Source organism: Aspergillus homomorphus, assembly GCF_003184865.1.
Source record: "Aspergillus homomorphus CBS 101889 unplaced genomic scaffold BO97scaffold_11, whole genome shotgun sequence".
NCBI classification, from domain to species: domain Eukaryota; kingdom Fungi; phylum Ascomycota; class Eurotiomycetes; order Eurotiales; family Aspergillaceae; genus Aspergillus; species Aspergillus homomorphus.
Genome location: NW_020291897.1, coordinates 624,001 through 643,340, shown reverse-complemented (window position 1 = coordinate 643,340; position 19,340 = coordinate 624,001). Strand labels below are relative to the sequence as shown.

Here is a 19,340-nt window from a genome sequence, read left to right as displayed (position 1 = left end):
CGACTCAGCCGCAGACGGCATTTTTATCCAACCAATCACCTGTGTCGCCGGCGTGGTAAGGGAGTAAGATTGAGAAATTCAGGTGCATTGGTGTGAAAGGAGTAAGATCCCACATATAGAACAAAAGATACAAAGGCTATTCTCGGACACACAATCCAATAAATTTCGGGGGAGGAAGCTGACAAACTACCATAGGCTTCTGGATACCACCTATGAAAAGTGTTTGAGATTATCATAGAGGTGAGATAAAAGTACAAAATGGCACTTTCAAATCAACACTGATAAAGGTGCATCAATACGTGGTCTCTAAGACCACATAATGCTCCTTTCGCTGCCCAAACGCCAGGGCACAGCAGCTGCTAGATACCAATTAAGCAGCAAAGGCCTGGATAGCCTCGTTGAACGCATTATCAACATCGTCAGCCTGCGGGTTGGTCTTGCGGAAATCATCCTCGGGAACCATTCGTTTCATAGTAGACATCCAGTTGTCCTTTTCGGTCTTCAGATCGTTGAGCATGGCGCGCGCGACAAACCCAACTCCTGCACTCTTGAACTCGGGGGCCTAACAACACTCTATATCAGCAATCTGTGCCTATTTGGCACTCGACAAATGACACTTACCCTATCACGAGCAGTGTGCAGCGTATCAATCAACGGGGTGGCCAGTCGCGAATACGCACCCAGGACGGCCTCTTGGTCGTCTCCCTCGATGGAGCCCGCGTCACTGAGAGTTCTGCGCGCGTTGGACGAGGTGCCCTGGACCCCCTGGATTTGGCTTGCCACAGGAATGGCGCCGAGGACGCCCCCACCCCATCCTTGCAGGCTGCTGTGCGCCGCGTTGATGCTGTTCTGGAGGCTGCTCATCTCGTCGACAGCCTGTTTGGCGTTGGCTGCACCGAGTGCCGAAGTGGCTAAGCTGACCGCGACGGTGATGGTAGTGAGGCTGGGGAAGTACATGTCGGCAATTTTGTCGTTCTTCTTCCTCTTCTTGAAAATCGGCAACTGGGAAGCTGGTGTGTCAATTATGGGCGCCCGGATGAGTTTTATATGCCACCGAGTCAGGTAGTCCCTTGGTCATGCCATTGCTTGGGGTGCAATGAAAACGTAGTCTCTGTGCCCCTTCGCATTCCTCACGTTAAAAAATCTTACGGTATGTCATCGCCATGCTTATTCAACTGTCTCCTCCGGAATGCAGTCGCCAGCCAATGGTCTGCATTTATTAAATGCTCATTTCAGCGCTGGGACATTTTCATTGGTGCATTAGTCTGAACATGAGTGTGGACAAATCAACAGGAGACAATAGCCAGTGCATACAAGTTCGCTTAGCCAATCAGTCAGGGGCACAGGATACACCCTCTCCGGCGATGACCGGCCCTGGTGACAGCTATTCTATCTGGATATCGAGACACTCATGGCTTGGCACCAGTTCATATTTTCAGGGCCGTCAAGCTACAGCCCAACTCCTATACCGCACTAATCACTTCTTACATGTAGCAGCATAGTCATCCATCGCCCCCGGTATCGTGATTTCCCATAACTCCGGCCCCTGTACAAACTCCTTCACCTTCCTACACATATCATCCGTCACGAATATGGAGAACTGGTCGACATCTGCCAGAATCTGCGGCATCATATTCGTTTTCAAGCAATCAACGAGAGCTGCCAGACTTTTGCCATCATCACATAGGTTCTTGCCCGTCGTATTCCCACTCATACATTTCTGCTCAATCTTGGACGTGGCATCTTCCGCAATCGGGTCCGCCAGGGAACTAAACTGCTGCAGTCCCATCTGTTGAATCGCTGCCGTGATGATCTGGGTAATGATCCCCTGGCTGAGGAATTGCTTGAAATCGGTCATCGTGGGCTTGCAGCCTTGACTGCAGATGTGGTTCTGAAAAAGAGTGGGAAATGTGTCCAGGTGACTGGGGACCACATCCTGCATTGAGGTACAGGTGGCCGGGAGGGAGGCTGTAGCGGGCATCGATAGAGTCAAGGTGGCGAGCCACACGAGAAGGCTTTGCGGATGCATGGTTGTACAGTACATACACTCCGCTTATTAGCGTGGATGGGACGGGTTTCCAGTGGGCAGTGTCAATTTGGACCGTGCATTGAAGAAGATTGAGGTCCGTTCACAATAAGGGCGAGAGAGGACCTCTGGCTATGTACCGCACACGTGCGGGCCTAAGCCCCTGCACAGGGGCCTGTGCTCCCTTCCGCACGCCAAGCCGCTGTTATGCAGGAGACGTATCTCTTAGTATTCATGCTGCACGGTTGAGGCAAGGGGGTCGCGACCCTTGCTTCCTCGTCTACGTCCGGGATTGAATACAGCCACTTATGGCTAGCGGATAAGATTTCGTATGTTTTAGGCTTAAGAACATGACGGGGATAGGAATTTTGCTCATTCCCGAAGCAAAGGATCGCTTCGAAGGGGTCAATTTCCACCCGTCGCAGGTTATGTCGCGTTCAGAGACCGTGAACTAGTGAAATCTTAAACCTTAGGAGTAACAATTAAGGCCTTGGCAAGTCAGGTCTTGTCTCCACCAACGACGTCGTCCGTGGATCTGATTTCGATCGGCAAGTGGTTCATTGGAATTCAAGCTCCATTGGCTTTGTCAACGGGAATTGAGGCTACCCAGGAGGTGCTTCGGAACGCGATACGTTGTTTCCCTCCAGGCTGGTGTTTGGTGTCTAACTCACTTCTCTGTATGGAGGAAAATCGCTTATAGGCCCAAGTCACGTGGCCAGATTACTCGGGCGCTGATAGGCTTCATAGATCTATGTGAACGTCGTTAATTACATCCTATATAAATATCTTCTAGTCTGAAGTCATATTCTACTAGAAGATCAGATCAGGTAGTAGTGGGTAGATCGTTCAGTTACAGCTCAACTCAAACCTTGCTACTTTTCTTATAACGTACTTAATCAATTTCTATGACCAGGGTAGAATATACATACCCGGGCAAATGTGATCATAGCCTGATCACACAGCTTTACATCTGTCAAAAGCAGTGTTTTAAAGGCAGACTAAAAATCTCCATCAGAACTTCATCCTCCAGGATATGTCTTATTCGTGTCCTAGATCTCAATGTGCGCCTAAATCCATTTGACTTTGGCCTAGTCCTAGGACTAGGCCATCTACGTCCTGTCTGGATATGACGAGTATGGCGTGGGTTTGACATTATTGATCTGTCTTCTTGCTGAGGTAGACACTAATAAATATACCTCCTGTCCGTAGAAGGTGGCCTATATGAGGCGTGGCTAGTAGTAAATACAATAGATGATAAATGATGAACGCGACTCCTGGGGTGACAGCCTCAGACAACAATATATTCTGCGATCTCTCCTCCACCTCTTTTGTGACTATCTCAACATGTAAGTTGCTCTTAGCCACTACTGTGCATTCTAATCTCATATGGCATTAAGTAACATGTTCCAGACTGTAGCAGTATCCCAACCAGCAATGGCGGCCGATGAACTGCGGATGCCTGGGGCAGCCAGGTGTTACTTTCCCTCGCATGATGGCAGTTAAACGCCAGCCCTAATTGTCGGTCTTTTCCTACCATACAACCATGTTCAGTCTTCATGCTTTATCAATAATCTCGGCTCAAAAAAACCCAGAGACGAATGTTGTCTGATGATTCCAAGTTAGTGATCACGAGCTTCCCACCGCCTGATTGGTCATATTGTACCAAATACGAGAATCACGATCCACTATGACCTGTTCACAGCCATGAAAGAGTCTCTCTTCCGGGACAGGCTGGCCTCATAAGCAGCCGTCAAGCTGGTATAATTAAGCCCATACCTCTCCTCTGATTCACAGTTGTAGAGCATACTGATCCCCAGCCGTCCGTCATGCTAGCGTTTTTCTGCTCACCATCGCCTGTCCGGGTCAATCGGGCATCGCAAAATCCGATTCTCTACGAGAACGGACGCTCCGCCGTGTCCTTCTACGCCTCAGACGAAGAATATGTGTTTCGCACCACCCTGCCTCCTCGCGACGCCAGCGGCATATCCATTATGGAGCCTCCGTGCCACTACCACATCCACCAAACCGAAACCTTCCGCATGGTCAAGGGCACCATGAGCCTGTACAAAGGTGTCGACCCGAAACCATGGAAACAGCTGGCCGTCACAGCGGATGGAAAGCAGCCAACCGCCACGGTCCCGCCCAAGACCTACCACCGTCTACAGAATGCGTCTTCCACGGACGAGCTCATCTTCGACGTCCGACTTTCGCCCGTGGATTACGAGGTAGAAGAGCGATTCTTCCGCAACTTCTTCGGGTATCTGGACGATTGCAAGAATGCCAATCAGGCGCCCAGTCTGTTTCAGTTGATGGTGTTTTTGTATCATGCTGACATCCCTCTCGCCTTGCCTTTGCCATGGCATGGGTTGGGTATCGTCGTGAGTTGGGTCTACACAGCGGCCACTGCAATGTGGGGGCAATGGGTATTGGGATATAAGGTGTCATATCCCGAGTATTATGAGGAGAAGAAGGCAATGTGATGAGCTGTCTCACAAGGCGATAATTCACAATGGAGTTCATAGCGATGTTCAATAATGACACTTGATGAAGCCATGATGTTCGTTCCAATTGATTGCGGCTCTTGGAAGCAGAAAGTGATCCAAACTGACTGAGGTCAACCCTCAGAGCCACTGCTTATTCCCAAAATGTGAAACAAAAGATCCACCATCTCCGTTCTCAACGCTTGCCTTGTAGATGACGGAAAGCACATGTTCGACCGAGACTTCTGGGGTGATGGGCCCAGTGAAGTGGGCGGCATATTCCTTGAAACCCTCGAGCATGCGGGCCAGGCCGCTCATCTGCTCCGGCGTAGCTGCAGTAGACATTAGACACAGGACACTCAACACGCGCAAGTCGTCGACAAACTTACCCCCTCCAAGATTACCGGTGTCCACCAAGCCAGGCGAGATACTGAAAAACAGCACACCATCCTTAGCATACTGCGCGCTGAACTTGGCCACCGCCGTGTTCAGAGCCGCCTTGCTGATGGAGTAGAGCGATCCGACTTCAATTTTGAACTTGGCGACGAAGTCCGCGTCGGCCATGCCGGTGGAAATGGCAACGACCTTCTTGGCTTGTCCCTTGAGGATCAAAGGTAGGAAAAGGTTGAACAGATGGATATTTCCCGCGACGTTTACTCTAACGGCGCGCAACAAGTCCTCTTCCAGGGCTTCGGGTTGTTGACCCCTAATAACTGCGATGTTAGAGGTGTTCGATTGGTAAAGGGAGGCTACTGACAGAACGCCAATTGCATCGTATGCGTCGAACTTGGACACGTAGCCAGCATTGGCAATGAGATAGTCCAGAGCACCATCGGTGATAGTAGCTGTTTGCTCCACAGCAGCCTGGTTTCGCAGTCGTCAGCAGGAAGGAATGCCACCATTCTTGCATGGTAGCTCACTTGAAGTGCACTGTAATCTGTGATGTCGGCCTGCAAGATGTGAATGTTGGGACGTGATTCCAGCTCCTGTGTGACTCTCTTCTCGGTGGCAGGCTTGTCGCGAACGAGTCCGATGACGGTATTTTTGGGATCGCTCGATAACTGGCGGACGAACTCCCACTGGAACTCTGGATTTAGCAGCCTGAGGATGACTGGAAATAGTTGGCACTCACACCCAGGCCCCGCGAGGCTCCAGTGATTAGATATGAAGACATTGTCGGTCAACGAGAAACACGAGGTAAATCTAGCAGTCAGGAAGAGGAAGCAAAGGGCGATTGAAAAGTTTGATGATGCTGTATAATGATCTCATTGAAGCCGGAATGGAATGTTTTTATGTACTGGCAGGCAGCATGGTATGATTTCAAAGCATACATTATTAATCACCAATTTTGAGGGCTGGCTTACTTGTCTAGTTTAGCGCGGAAGTCATTCCCGGCAGCACCACATCTTGACTTCAAATACGAGGTGCAATTTAGCCCGCGTCAACTAAAGCAGAAGCCGTTAGCGTTGCCTGCAAGCGCCTGGGAAAGACTGTCTAGTGTCTGCTGCTGACGTATCTCTTATTCTGACATAGTTAGTGAATTGTCAGCATCACTATCTGACTAATTAATTATTCGAGACCCATCTCTTCAGTTCCTCGCATTTCCTCGTCCTTCCAATGCCAAAATGGTGCCCTACAACAATGAACACGGCTTATTGCCTCCAAGCAGAGGTACGATGGATGAGTTTGCGGCGCTTTCCCAGGATAGATCTCGTCGCTTATCGCCGTTGATATGGTTAGACACCGCTGACAGCATCGGACAAGCCGTCCAACGCAGCCGGGCGATGCTCTTAAATGCGCAAACCCTTTGATCAAAACAGATGTGGACAAGGTATAGGAGACTTCATCGACTAAAGGCAAATGATGATTGACAATAATTGTGTCGGTGATGGCACCTTGAAGCTGATTCAGGCCTACGCGATAAGCACAAGGACCCAGATGGTTAATGTATCAAGTTGGCATATGGGAGTTTCGGGGACAAGTTGTGTTTGACATGAATCGGTAGGCTGCGCTGCCATGCACCTTTGAGGATATTAGCCCTGTAACGGAGCATGGTGACGGAGACTTTCCCTCTCAGGCCGCTCAGTCGCGGCAACTTGGAAAGCAAGGAGAACAACTTGTATAATACGGCATATTAGCGGAGCGCCTGCTACCAAGCAACCGCTCGATCGATATATCATCACGCAGCCCGCTGTACGACTGGTGGACGCTGACTGTGCTTGGTAATGACGTTGTAGACGTTATACAACTCATGGTTTGCGTGGCTACTACAAATAGTTTGCTGTGCATGAGGCGCTCCCCCCTGGCATCTTCGCCTTTTAGGCCCATCTAAGCTGTGGAATAGAATGCCAGGCTGCGGAACTTGACTCATTGCCTTGGAAACCTTCAGGCTGCAGCTCGTCAGTTAGCTCATTTGGCCGTGAATTACTGTTGACGATACGGCAGTCCTATCCATGCTGGAATAGTATTGATCATGATGACTGATGCCGAGGCAAGTTGGGTCGAGGCGAACAATGGCGACAACCTGCAGGTGAAAGTGAACTGGCAATTCGCAAATCTTGGGAGCTTCTCTGGGGATTACAAAACCCTGAGTCATCAATGAAGCCTTCTTGACGTTCTTGGCGACATCTTTGGTCTCCGGAATAGCTTTTCACAGTGAGCGTGAATAAAAGTTAAGCGAGCGATAACATGTGCTTGATCTGTGGTGCCGGTTGTTCGTATGCGACAACCCAGACATGATTTTCGCAAAAAGCTCTACGCAGGAGGAATTGCGCTCCTGCTTCGTGCTCTCGTTCTTTATCACTAACAGTTGGATTTAAGTATGGCCTTCTCTTAGTGGTCGGTGGACCCGTGCGCGTCATGTTCAGCTACGGAGCCGAGAAGAGAGCTCGTCCCTAAGCTTGTCGATGAGTGGAAATTCTGCAAGGACTTCATATATGCTTTTTCAGTCAACGGAAATCGGGTGATTGACGCCGCATTTGATCCGGTCATGAGAAGTTGAGGGTGGAATGTAAGCAAAAGCAGATAGAGAAAGCGAGATGTTTGTATTTGGCAGGCGGCGAATGCCAGCAGAACTGTCAAAGCACATCGAATCAAACTGAGCAAATCGAGCAAACCGAGCAGACAGAACAAACTTCCCCAGAAGAGATCGAAGAAATGACATCATCGGATGCTTCAGCCACCGATGCATCGGAATGCGATTCGAGGATCTGCACCGCGCCTGATGGAGAGATTGACCACCGCGGCTGCGATATAGCTTAATTCAACTTTCTCTTCGCACGTCCCAAGGCGACTGCTTGTTGACCCAGGCAGCGTTCCCTGCTATCAATTGCGTCTACGCGCGCACAATCGTCGTGGAGCATGCCTGCTAAACTGCCTAAACCCAGTGGCCCTGTCGTTCTCCTCTGGCACCGAACCGACCTCCGTCTCCACGATGCCCCCGCGCTCACCGCTGCATTGGAGCTCAAGCCCTCCGTGTTCATCCCCGTTTGGACCTGGGATCCTCACTACGTCTATCGCGCCCGAGTCGGACCAAACCGCTGGCGCTTCCTGCTCGAGTGCCAACAAGATCTATCCGCCGCCTACACCAAGCTGAACCCGAAACAGAAGCTCTGGCTCGTGCGCGAAGCCCCACAGACGGTCTTCCCGAAGCTGTGGAAGACCTGGGGCGTGACACATCTGGTATTCGAGAAGGACACGGACGCTTACGCGCGGGATCGCGACAATGAGGTGGTAAGACTGGCGGAGAAGGCGGGCGTGACCGTGGTGATCAGGAGTGGGCGGACATTGTTCGACTCCGATGAGATCGTCCGAGTCCACGATCGCAAGCCAACGATGAGCATCACGCAGCTGGAGAAAGCCGCCGAGAAGCTCAACGGCGGAGTTCCGGACCGACCACTGGATCCGCCGTCCAGCGTCCCGGACCCCTGGGATGAGAATCGCATGGATTTGAGTAGATTGATCCAGGACATCCCCGAGGCAGAACCAGATGTCAACTCCGAGCACCGCACGAAGAAAAGTGAAACACAGTACCAGAACATAATGGGTCCGAAGCGGGATTTTGCCGTTCCCACACTGAAGGAACTGGGGATTGACCCGGCGCAGGCCACGACACCGCATCGAGGGGGCGAGTCGGTGGCGCTCGGGATCTTGGGTGACTGCATCCGCGATGAGGAATATGTCGGGACATTTGAGAAGCCCAAGACTTCTCCCGCCGCCTTCGAGCCTCAGGCTACCACGTTGCTGTCGCCGCATCTGCATTTTGGATCATTGTCGGTCCGCAAGTTTTGGTGGGACGTCGATGCAGTGCTCAAGAAGAGGAAGACCGAGAAAAGGCCGGTCGCCCAACTCCCTACTAATCTGCCGGGCCAACTGCTCTTTCGTGACATGTACTTTGCTGCTCAAGCTGCGCTGGGGTACGCCTATGCGCAGACCCAAGGGAACAGAATTGCACGCTTTGTGCCATGGCATCTCCAGTCCAATTACTCCGAAGTGCCACGAGGGGAACATCTTCTGGACGGAACGTACACGATCGACAAACCCGAAGCAGAGACTTGGTTCCGACGGTGGAAACACGGTCGAACAGGATTCCCGTGGATCGACGCACTCATGCGTCAGCTGAAACAGGAAGGCTGGATACATCACCTCGGACGACACAGTGTAGCATGCTTCTTGACGCGGGGTGGCTGCTACGTGAGCTGGGAGCGAGGAGCAGAAGTCTTCGAGGAATGGTTGGTTGACCGTACGTTCTCCGCGCCTGCAAACTTGAATATCCATGAGCACCGTACTGACAAAGACTAGACGAGACTGCTTCCAACGTCGGAAACTGGATGTGGCTCTCCTGCACTGCGTTCTTTTCCCAGTACTACCGCTGTTATTCCCCGGTCGCGTTCGGCAAGAAATGGGACCCGGAAGGCCACTTTGTCCGCCGCTACTGCCCAGAGCTGGCGCAGTTCGACAAGAAGTACATCTACGAGCCGTGGAAGGCGCCCATCGCCGACCAGAAAAAATGGCAGTGCAGGGTCACGGGCGACGGTTCAGCCAGCCGAGATGAGGCCAGTGGCCTGCCCGCCTATCCCAAACCGATGTTCAATTTTGATGAGCGGAGGGACTTCTGCATCAGTCAGATCAAGCATGCGTATGAGGTGAATTTTTACGGGGATGATGCCAAAGTCATGGATGGGTCGTGGAAGGAAGTGTTCGACTTTCATGATGAGGGAGGCAAGGTTGTCGACGAGACCACGGGCCAAGACGCGAAGCAACTGACGGGTGGGATCCGGAAGCGATCGGGCGGTGATGAGGAGCTTGACGGTGACAACACGCATGGCTTGGATGGAGCGAAGGAGGAAGAACCGAGCCCGAAACGAAAGAGGTGACCGAGTCTCGGGAATGGGGTGAAAGGAGTGTCTTTGGACTTTATACATGACTGACTTAGACATTGATCAAAAACATCGATAATATTTAATACACCCGAAACATCTCGAGGCCTGGCTATCTACAGGAACGCAGCGACGAGACCAGCGACGGCCGCACCGCCCATAACGAAAGCGGCATCGTTAGTGATAAAAGCACCAGCCCCAGTGCTGCTCGGGGCGGTGCCATTCTGGGAAGCTGTTGAAGCAGCGGACGTTGCGGCGGAGTTGGCAGCCAACCTGTCGCTGGCAGATTCGGAGGAGGCGGTTGTCGACGCCCCGATAGCAGTGGCGGTAGCGGATGCAGTCGCTGCGGTCGCTGGCGAGGTGGCACTCGCAACGCTGGCAGCTCCGGCGGTGATGGTGACTGGCATGAAGCAGCAAAGGTCATCGGTGCCCATATGGCGCGTGTAAGTCCCGGGGAAGTCTGCGCCCGTGCCCGAAATCATCTCGATACAGACCCCGGACGTAGTCCCTTGCACGGAACAGGCCATAGACATATACCTGGGGCCGGCGTATGGGTCAGCAAGTCAATTCCAACAGCGACGGGTTCGCAGCGAGGACCTACACGTCCTCGTCGGGCTCCTCAATCAGATAGGTAGTGGTCTGAGGGCCAGCAATGACCGTCATCCCGGGGCCCATGCCGCACTCATCGCTATCGGCGGCTGGACAAGTTAGGTAGTAGGTCGTGGCCGTCGCAGCCTGGTGTGCAGTTAGTGGCTTGTGCGTCGCATCTCAGACATGGACAATGCACTTACGACTCCCATGACCGAGGCCACCAAGGTTTGAGAGTCGGTGTCGGGCATAAACAGGGTGGTGACCACGCTCTCGCCGGAGACGAGTGTAGTGGCAGCCAGAGCCAGAACTAACTTAAAGGGCATCATCTTGCCAATTCGGGGGACACACTTGTCACAGCACGCGACGTGAAGACAATTATGGGGTGGCAATTGTAGAAAAGACGAGCAGGACGAGCAGGACGAGCAGGACGAGCAGGACGAGCAGGACGAGCAGGACGAGCAGCCAGGTTTCACGAAAGAGGAGAGATGCACAAGGTTATCTTTGACCCCTGCTTGGCAAACTCTTTGCAGACCAATTGAAAGGCCAGACCCCTGGTTTCGACCCCAATCTGGCTTAGTGGAGGCGAGACTGACTCGCATTTAAAATCATTCAATAGTTAGTGATGTTTGGTTCCTTTGATCCAAAGGGTGGGAATGCTGATTCTTGGCCGTGGACCACTCCGGCCACAGCTGATCTAGCCGAGTTGCAAGTCTGCAACCAGAGCCATCCGCGACGCCTTCAGTCCCCCGAGACATGAGAAGCTTGTCTGATGAACTCAACGAGATCGGAGAGATCCGGAGTTCACTAACTGTCTTTTGATTGCTGTAGCGGAACAATGTTTACCCTGGCCGCTGTGAGCCCACATGCAATTTCCGGTGTATGCATGTCAGATTGAACATCCCCCAACAGCCTCGGTGCAATGCTCCTTTTGGGTGAAAATGTTCATTGCTCTATCTTACCGGGTGCAACCTCTTTGTGTCGTCATATCAAATCACCCCTCAGCATTGTGGTACTCCAGCAGAGGTCACACACTGTGTGGATGGCGGGTGGAACGGCGCGATGGAACCTTTGGCCTAACGCTTAAAACTCCCGCTAGATGAACTATTGGAGCCGTTGATGAGCCATTTGGCCATGGCGCCTAAGTTCAGCTCTCAATCGGCGTCTGGTTGGTGGACGCTGCGCCATTCATCCGGAGGCACCTGTAGGGTGCCTGGCTTTAGCCTGCCCTGCATCTTCGGACTGACCCTCCGCATCTGCTCAAGGGACTCTGTCCCCCCGTTTCCCCATACTTAAGGCCAGCGGCGCTGGCTTGTTGCTCTTCCACTGCCCTCGTCCCTTCAAGTTGTCCTGCAAGATCCCTCTCTTGTCTCTCCTCCCACGCTTTAACAGTTCTGCTGCACATAATTCAGCCTTGTCAAGATGCGTGCCTCCTTCTTCCTTGCTGCAGCCTTGTCGGCTCTGACAGTCCAGGCCGATGACAAAACCACCACGGTGGGAATCTATAGCCCGGACTGGGATGTGAAATACCAAATGTACGGCGGATGGACCAGCACCGGTGCCAGTGTGGCCGGCATCAACGACGCGGCCACCACCTACAAGGTTGGCTGTATCAAGGATGCTCCCAAGACCGACTGCAACATCGAGAACTCGTGGACCATCATCCAGGGTCCCTCGACCATCAGTCTGACCGCCGAATACATTGCGTCAATCTCGGACGAGAGCACGAGCTACGACCTCACAGTCACTCGCTCCTACGAGTGTTCCCTCAAGTCCTGGACTGAGGCGGCCAGCTGCAACATGCTCGCGGCCATGACAGGTAGTGTCGACGGCGGGTCAATTTCCTCGTCCACCTCAACCCATTCGTCATACGGCCCGACTAAGACATTCTATAAGCTGGTGGTCACCGGCGGAGTCAAGTCGCTGACCGAACCCGCCGCCACCAAGACGGCCGGAGCTGCTGTTCGCAATGGCGCCGTGGACGCGATGATTACCGCAGCCCCCATGGTCGCCGCAGCGGCGGCGGCAGCCCTGTTGTAGGGGATTGCATACTGAAGGGGGTGGGAGGTTTTCGTTTGCTATGACTGTGTGCAGGAAGGCCATGTTAGCTGAGGTAATGAGATGAACGTGTAGAATGGAGGATGATGCCATGTGATTATACCCTTACCCGTTAATCTAGAGTGAATGAATGTTGGTTGTTTGCCTGGTTTGCCTCCTCGGTGTCACTTCACCATTTAAACCTCCCAACTTGACTCAACCTCATCCACATTTCTCTACCCTACACCTCCAAGCATTCCTAACTATCTTCGCTCTGATCTGTTCATCTCTATCTTTAGCAAGAATCTCTTCTATCACCAGGCACCATGGCTCGTCCCTCGTGGTGCACAGGAAAACGAGTTGCATTAAGATGGAGATCGCGCCATTTCATGGACCACGAAGGCCAAACAGTAACACTGATGACGCTGAAGCGTATTCTCCTCAATCCCGAGCCACATGAAGATGACGACCCTAATATCGGGATACCGAAGTTCGCCTTCCAGGTCTACACTACCATTCCTTTGGACTCCGAGAACTTGGTTCTTCAGTGTGATTATCTCAACGGTCAAATCGATTTCTGGCCGGCGCTTCGTTCGAGATTCACGCTACGCCCCAGGCGGATGCTTTTACGGTGGTGAAGCATTAACGGCGCGAGATCGCTCATCACAAAACCATCGAACCTGCTGAGGGGCTTTTCCCAGGGATTGCGAAGGCGAACGCCAAGTCGGCTGACAGGGAAGGCCTTCTTCTCGTCGTAACCTCAGACGTCTTTCGCAAATCTGCAATAAAACAACCTGACGAAGAGCCGCAGGGTCGCTCTGGGTGGCATTCAACCGAAACGTTTCCCAATAAGCGCCAGTCAATCACGTTCGGGATCCACAAGCCAGATCGGCCTGGTATCCAGAGTGAAATGAGATCGCTGTGAAGAAGTGTGGTGACTTTGAGGTCATGAGCCATGAACTTAAGTATACCTGCATTGATGATGATGGGTGCGACTATAGGCTAGACGAAAACGAAGGCTAACCATCTTCAGCAGATCAATATATCTCACCTGAAACGCTCGCTGTGCTGGACCAGAAAGCGGGTTCCCCCTCACCGGATCGCTACCTCACCATCACTGGGCACGACGAAACTGTGATTGTTATGACAAACATTCCTGCAGGCTCAATACCAGACCTACAACACATCATTTACATTACCGTTCCTCACGATGGGCTGGACCTCGCCCGAGTGGCGCAAGCATTTACCAGCGCACTGGTAGAGAATTTACCCGAGCAAAAGTCTGTTCATCTAGAATTTCGTCGGTCGCCCAACGCTGGATTGGCCTCGCTAGGTTCTCTTGTGGATGCACACCGTGCGCTTGTCGACCCGCGATCTGACCACGGAATCGGCGCTATGCAGACAGTTTGTCTGAGACTTGATACAGCCCCGCAAACCATGCGTGTCTTTCCCAATGACAGAGAAGAGGCCGAGGGCGCAAATCTGTTTCGGCAGTATTATCACATTCTCCTTGTTATCATAGACCGACCGGATTTTCTCAATGCACCCGGGGTACTATTTCTTCAAGCAGAGAAGAGGGTCCTCAATGAATATAATGCGTACTGCCTAGAGCAGCGAGGATACCTGCACAAAGATGGAGATGTCGATGTATTTGAGGTGTGGCGTTGTGCTACGATGCCGTTGGTGGCGAGAAGATAGGCGATGTTATCTCTGGAGGAGGAACTCTGCGCATGTTGAAGCATCTTGACCCGAAATGATTGTCATGTTGGCTTGATGAACTGATGTACCGCAGACTCACAGAATGTACTGCTAGCTGTTGCTGGAATGTTTGCAAAGAAGGGAGATTGTTATGGGTTATGATGTTGCCAGCGAAATCGAGGAAAGCATTTCATTTGAGCAGAAGCTATGAAGTACTGTACGTAAGACTAGACTGAACACACAATTGCCACTGATTCTGCATGTCCAGAATTTGTCTGGCTCCCTCAAACTGCCAGAGGACCCAACCCATTCGAACCCCACATCTTATACGGACTGGACGTCGACTGCGAATTTTGCCTGCCCGGAAGGGGAGAAAGAACTCCCATCACGAAAGCGCCCCGAGGAAATCTCATCTGTCGAGTATGCCCGAGCCCGTTGACACCCATATGGGCGACAAGGAAGTTTCTTGCCAAGTTCGAAGATCCTCGTGCCTCTACTTCTAGATAATCACTCGCCTCTTTTAGCCATGGGCCAATTGTCTCTTCCACGCGGTTGACTACTACCTCAATCCTCAGTCCCAGCAGCAGTAGAATTCCCAGCACAGGTACCTCCAGGAGAACATTTTCTCCGGGTCCCCTCTCGGACTCAGTCTCACAGTATTTCTCGCAGTTGCAATAAGTGCGCCAAAGCCGTGCTGGGAAACTACTGCATCCAGTTTGCCTTTGACCACGGGATCAAGCCTGGTCAAATATACGTCTGGAACTTCGTCTGCGGGAAGACGGCACCCATTGCAATTATGCTCTGCAAGCCGAGGTCTGGTACTGTATTGGTGTGCATGTCCCCTCACCAGTCCAAGATTTCGGAATTCCTGGTAACTGTGATCTATACGCCAAGGCTTTACCAGTTCGAGGTGCTTATGACCTTTGTGTTCAAATGCAACCTCAGAAATCAAAACGGCATGTACGGCTGTTGGGGACACCATTGGTGCCTTCAGCATACCGGAATGGACCTGCCACCCAATGTTTATGAGTGGATTCAACTGTACAGAGGAAACGAGATGGCGCCTCAGAAAGTGCAGGAGCATTCTGTAATCAAGAAGGCTTTGTGTAATTGGATCCAGCAGGGTGAAGGCAGCAAGGAGGCATCTGAGGAGGAGGCACGAGCTAGGATCAATAAGGGTTTGGGTCGCCTCTATCTAGACTTCAAGAAGCAGGGGATGCTAGGCGAGCCACTGAAAACAAAACATGAGGAGTCCCGTTGTGGTGTGCCTTGGAAGAACTATTGGAAGCTCAAACATTGGGGTCTTGATGTTCATGATCCCCGCCACGAACAGAACAAGCCGCCTCCAGGCAGTTTCGAGGATATCGATGAGGATATTTGTTGGAAGCTCAAGCTTTGGGGTCTTGATGTTGATCATCTCGATCGCGAAGAAACACAGCCGGCGCTTTCAGGCAGTTCCGATGATAGCGATGAGGATGCTGAATAGATCAGATCAGTAGTTACACTCAGCTTCCTGCTCGTCTGCGGAGACCATTTTTGTCTCTCTCACAAACTAGCATCAGCCATTGGGAAGATCTTTTTTATTTCTTTGTATTCTTGAAATTTTTATTTTCTAAGTGCTATGTAACCAGTCAGGTTGACAATAATGAGGTTAAGTCAGAAGCTTCTTATCGGCCAGGTTTCAGGGGATGGTCGTGCAGCTGATCAGCCTGGCATATAAATTCGTATCAACGTATCACCTTTCCTAAGGTGTAAGACTTCTATTATTGCGTCATTGATATTTCTTTGTAATTTATATCACCCATCATCATTACCACTCTCCTCCCCCTCCCCCTCACGAACCCAGAAATCTTGTCCACCACCCATCCCCATCCCCATCATATCCACATCTGAAACGTGGATTCATATTAAGAGCATCCTATCAATGGCCAAGCAGCTGACACGGAAAGGAGTCCGAATCTTGGGCCGGCTGCTAGTCCGATTGACTATCGCGCTTCGTAACTATGTGGTAGAAGCGGCCGTATGGAGTCTCCCTTCCCCTTATTCTATCTACGCAGATGGCGCCCCGTCAGCCATAATCCAGGTCTTCAACTGGATTCGTCAAGACGAAAATTGTCGCCACATTGATATCACCGTTCTTGGTGGATTTTTGAGATTCTACCGTATGCATGTCGATAAGCAGGTACGCCGATATGCAACGGGTATATGTAGCGGGACTTCAAACAACTAACACGTCCTATAGTGTATAGATATCGCTGTGAGGAATCTGTCTGCGCTCAAACATATATTCAAACGCCTGAGACAGCCTGGGTCTCCTTTGAGCCTGGAAGATGATTATTGGATTTTCCAGGATAAATTTTATCTCAATTTCATTTCGGTGCACGACTATCTTCCCATCCTTGACACGAATCACGGGTCCAAGAACAGGACCGGGGCAGACTCTTCCAAGGTCGACTGCTCCAAGGCCGGTCCCTCCAATATCGACTCCTCCAAGGCCAGCTTTCTCAAGGCCACCTCCTCGAAGATCAATGAAAATTCCTTGGTAAGTATCCTTGCCCGTCCTGGTCTCGATATTCGCTCTTCCGCTCATCCCTTTGGTCTTGATAGTTTCCTGAAATTGATCTCGACATGAAGTTTTTACCAATACAGTCCTAGGACATGGTGCCGGCCAGGTTCCCAATCGCTCCCACCGGCGCTATCATCCTGCAGGCATACTATGGGCTCAGAGACCGATATGAGGTACCGCGTCATTGGATGCGAGAACTCTTCGGTGAAGTCTCCCGCCGATATCCTTCACGGCGGGGTACTCGAATTATCTGTCAGGCTCCTGGAGACTCGGTATACGTCACCAAGAACATAATGGCTGGGGGGGTGTGTCTCAGTGCTCTGTCCTTGGTATACCTCTTCTCCTCTTTTTTGTGGGCGCCCTTGTGCCTCTTAGCGCAGTTCTTGGCCAGTTTTTCGTGGCTCTTTCGTCGCTGAATCTCGGGGCCGCAGGTCAAACGGACCGCACAGCGATAACCTCTTCGATTTGTTTCTTTTGTTTTTCTTTCTCTTTTGACTTTCCTAGCTAAGATTGCAAGTTTCTTTGTGCTTTCAGCTTGTTTTTTTGTTTTGCATGTTTGACCTCTTCGATAACAATTTGCAAATGTTGGCCTTGTCTAGGTTAGGTTGATTCACTTTTACCCTTTGTGATTTCTCCTAGCACAAATTGCGAATGTTTCTGGCGTTGATGTTATTGAGCTTGAGAGTCAGGACCTGAGATTGATGGCAACTGTTCTTGTCACGACTGTTCCTGAAGGAGGAAATGCTCTCGTTCTCCGAGATTAGCTACCACTTAGAAGAGCGGTCTTGTTTCAGGCCAGCAGATTGCCAGGATTCAATCGCTATTTTGTTGGGTCAAACTCATGCTCCCATGGTGGTCTGTAACCCGAACACGGTTGCTGCTATTTGACAGTCCGAGTGTCCACGAAGGTAGGAGCTCATTTAATCCATCAATCCTGACCCGTTGCTGCAATCAGTGGCGCTGAGCGGAACATACTCGAGTGATTGAGGGCTTTTCCCGCCCATGCCCCGCCTGCACAACATTATTCAGTCTTGCGTTGCTGACAGAAGAGATGCGCAGAGTGAATGAATCAGATAAGTGGTTTATTCACCGGAATATCACTGTGGGTAGTAGGTATACTGTAACAGATACTGATAGATGGAGGACGAATCGACCGAGTCCCATCGTGTAGATGACCAAGGCACTCCTGAACTATCTCACACTTCCCGTCGTAGTCCTGGGCGGACAAATCCTTGTTAGTTCGCTATCATCCCACTGAATCGATCGGACCTGAAGACATGCGGGGGATTTATCTGATAGTGCCTAGAACGAGTCGCGACCAGAGCAAAGCGTCGTCTGCAGAGAGCCTGATATCTCGCGTAGTCATCCCGCAATAGTTTACCTTTTGTTCAGGGCGTTTCCGACACTTTCTTTGAACCTGTCAGTGCCAGTCTTGGAACCATACTACTGAGGCAGTGTTTTGAGGAGATAGTGAAATACGAAGCCTGAAATTCACAACTGTCCATATCAGCAGAAGCAGAAGATAGGCCGATAAACAGAGTGAAGTCAATCAGAGCTGAAAGTGAAGGTGGAAGACAGCGAAAGACTGTGCATTTAGTATGTTCACTGCTGGGCCCGTGTACTGGAATCTGGAGCCTCTTTCTCACTTTCCTTACGACGAAACCCCTACTGCATACCTCTCGGTATGTCGCTCCTTGAATACTCTCACTCCATATGGCACCACATTCTGCTATTTGAAATCTCTACCTTTCACATCACTCCTTCCCTGAACAACCCACCCAATCGACGCATACCCAGCACATTCGTCCTACAGACCCTGAGCCTCAAACACGTCTCATTAACCGCTCTTACCTGAATATTCAGGATCGCAACGATGTCCCAATCAAAAGTGGGGTAAGTACACCCCACGATCCCTCATCCAGCATTGAATCTAATTGTCTATGGCAATAAGCACTTTCGCGGCCGAGAGAGTCAAGCTCACCGTCGGACCAAACCGAGCCGTCTTCATGGTTGACACCGGACATCTACGGGACCACTCGACCTATTTCAGAAATCTGTCCGACCCAATGCCCAACCAGGACTTCCCTGCCGACTACTCAGAGCTCTTCCGCAACCTGATTAAGTGGCTATATATGGGTGCAGCGCGGGACTTCCTTCCTCTTTACGGGGAGCTCTTCATGGTTAAGCTCTGTGGCTTGGCACGACGACTCGGCGTGGACGATCTCGTGGAGGATATTATGAATAATCTCGACACAGATATCTAAATAAACTCCGAGACATTCCGTGATGCGGAAATCATCCGCTACGTCTATGAGAACTTTCCACCAGCATCGAGGTTGCGCGAAGTTATGGTCAAGCGTGAGTGGAAGGCAAGTAAGACCATGGATTGATGTTGAGCCAGGCCTTTGATATCCCGCCTGAGTTCCTGCAAGATATCGGGATGTGATAATGATTAAATTGCCCGACCGGTTGCCAACGGTATCTAGCCTTGGAGGAAGGGCGAGACCTGGCGTTGTTGAGATGAGGCTGCCATTGTCATCCAATACGTCTGCTTGTCGTTGGGGATC

At 51.3% G+C, this 19,340-nt stretch overlaps 9 protein-coding genes across 9 annotated transcripts; 6 read left to right on the top strand and 3 right to left on the bottom strand.

Annotated features, from left to right (window-relative positions):
- Nucleotides 1-1,227: 1,227 nt before the first annotated feature.
- Nucleotides 1,228-2,029, bottom strand: BO97DRAFT_477054 (uncharacterized protein; the record flags this gene model as incomplete). Its single annotated transcript, XM_025700521.1, has 2 exons — nt 1,228-1,238; nt 1,489-2,029. The coding sequence occupies 2 exons, from the start codon at nt 2,027-2,029 to the stop codon at nt 1,228-1,230; spliced, it is 552 nt and encodes a 183-aa protein (XP_025553089.1).
- Nucleotides 2,030-3,852: 1,823 nt separating this feature from the next.
- On the top strand, nt 3,853-4,577 carry BO97DRAFT_449371 (cupin domain-containing protein; the record flags this gene model as incomplete). Its single annotated transcript, XM_025698868.1, has 1 exon — nt 3,853-4,577. One exon carries the CDS (start codon nt 3,853-3,855, stop codon nt 4,504-4,506), a length of 654 nt encoding a protein of 217 aa, XP_025553088.1. The 3' UTR covers nt 4,507-4,577.
- On the bottom strand, nt 4,505-5,764 carry BO97DRAFT_404695 (SDR family oxidoreductase). Its single transcript, XM_025695014.1, has 5 exons — nt 5,639-5,764; nt 5,427-5,585; nt 5,264-5,370; nt 4,896-5,212; nt 4,505-4,838 (listed from the first exon to the last, which is right to left on the bottom strand). Exons 1-5 carry the CDS (start codon nt 5,678-5,680, stop codon nt 4,648-4,650), a joined length of 816 nt encoding a protein of 271 aa, XP_025553087.1. The 5' UTR covers nt 5,681-5,764; the 3' UTR covers nt 4,505-4,647.
- Nucleotides 5,765-7,788: 2,024 nt separating this feature from the next.
- Nucleotides 7,789-9,960, top strand: BO97DRAFT_387961 (deoxyribodipyrimidine photo-lyase). Its single transcript, XM_025693622.1, has 2 exons — nt 7,789-9,247; nt 9,307-9,960. The coding sequence occupies exons 1-2, from the start codon at nt 7,867-7,869 to the stop codon at nt 9,879-9,881; spliced, it is 1,956 nt and encodes a 651-aa protein (XP_025553086.1). The 5' UTR covers nt 7,789-7,866; the 3' UTR covers nt 9,882-9,960.
- Nucleotides 9,961-9,989: 29 nt separating this feature from the next.
- Nucleotides 9,990-10,908, bottom strand: BO97DRAFT_442215 (uncharacterized protein). Its single transcript, XM_025698240.1, has 3 exons — nt 10,676-10,908; nt 10,486-10,619; nt 9,990-10,421 (listed from the first exon to the last, which is right to left on the bottom strand). Exons 1-3 carry the CDS (start codon nt 10,799-10,801, stop codon nt 10,001-10,003), a joined length of 681 nt encoding a protein of 226 aa, XP_025553085.1. The 5' UTR covers nt 10,802-10,908; the 3' UTR covers nt 9,990-10,000.
- A 980-nt stretch (nt 10,909-11,888) lies between these two features.
- BO97DRAFT_342111 (uncharacterized protein) lies at nt 11,889-12,512 on the top strand (the record flags this gene model as incomplete). Its single annotated transcript, XM_025691654.1, has 1 exon — nt 11,889-12,512. A coding segment is annotated over one exon (624 nt), but the record flags the coding sequence as incomplete, so codon positions are not given.
- A 323-nt stretch (nt 12,513-12,835) lies between these two features.
- BO97DRAFT_423308 (uncharacterized protein) lies at nt 12,836-15,693 on the top strand (the record flags this gene model as incomplete). The annotated part of the gene is made up of 4 exons (XM_025696870.1): nt 12,836-13,100; nt 13,546-14,156; nt 14,476-14,627; nt 14,877-15,693. The coding sequence occupies 4 exons, from the start codon at nt 12,836-12,838 to the stop codon at nt 15,691-15,693; spliced, it is 1,845 nt and encodes a 614-aa protein (XP_025553083.1).
- A 438-nt stretch (nt 15,694-16,131) lies between these two features.
- BO97DRAFT_413130 (uncharacterized protein) lies at nt 16,132-17,189 on the top strand (the record flags this gene model as incomplete). Its single annotated transcript, XM_025696272.1, has 3 exons — nt 16,132-16,389; nt 16,450-16,749; nt 16,863-17,189. The coding sequence occupies 3 exons, from the start codon at nt 16,132-16,134 to the stop codon at nt 17,187-17,189; spliced, it is 885 nt and encodes a 294-aa protein (XP_025553082.1).
- Nucleotides 17,190-18,371: 1,182 nt separating this feature from the next.
- On the top strand, nt 18,372-19,144 carry BO97DRAFT_449361 (uncharacterized protein; the record flags this gene model as incomplete). Its single annotated transcript, XM_025698867.1, has 3 exons — nt 18,372-18,455; nt 18,637-18,666; nt 18,741-19,144. The coding sequence occupies 3 exons, from the start codon at nt 18,372-18,374 to the stop codon at nt 19,035-19,037; spliced, it is 411 nt and encodes a 136-aa protein (XP_025553081.1). The 3' UTR covers nt 19,038-19,144.
- Between the last annotated feature and the right edge of the window lie 196 nt (nt 19,145-19,340).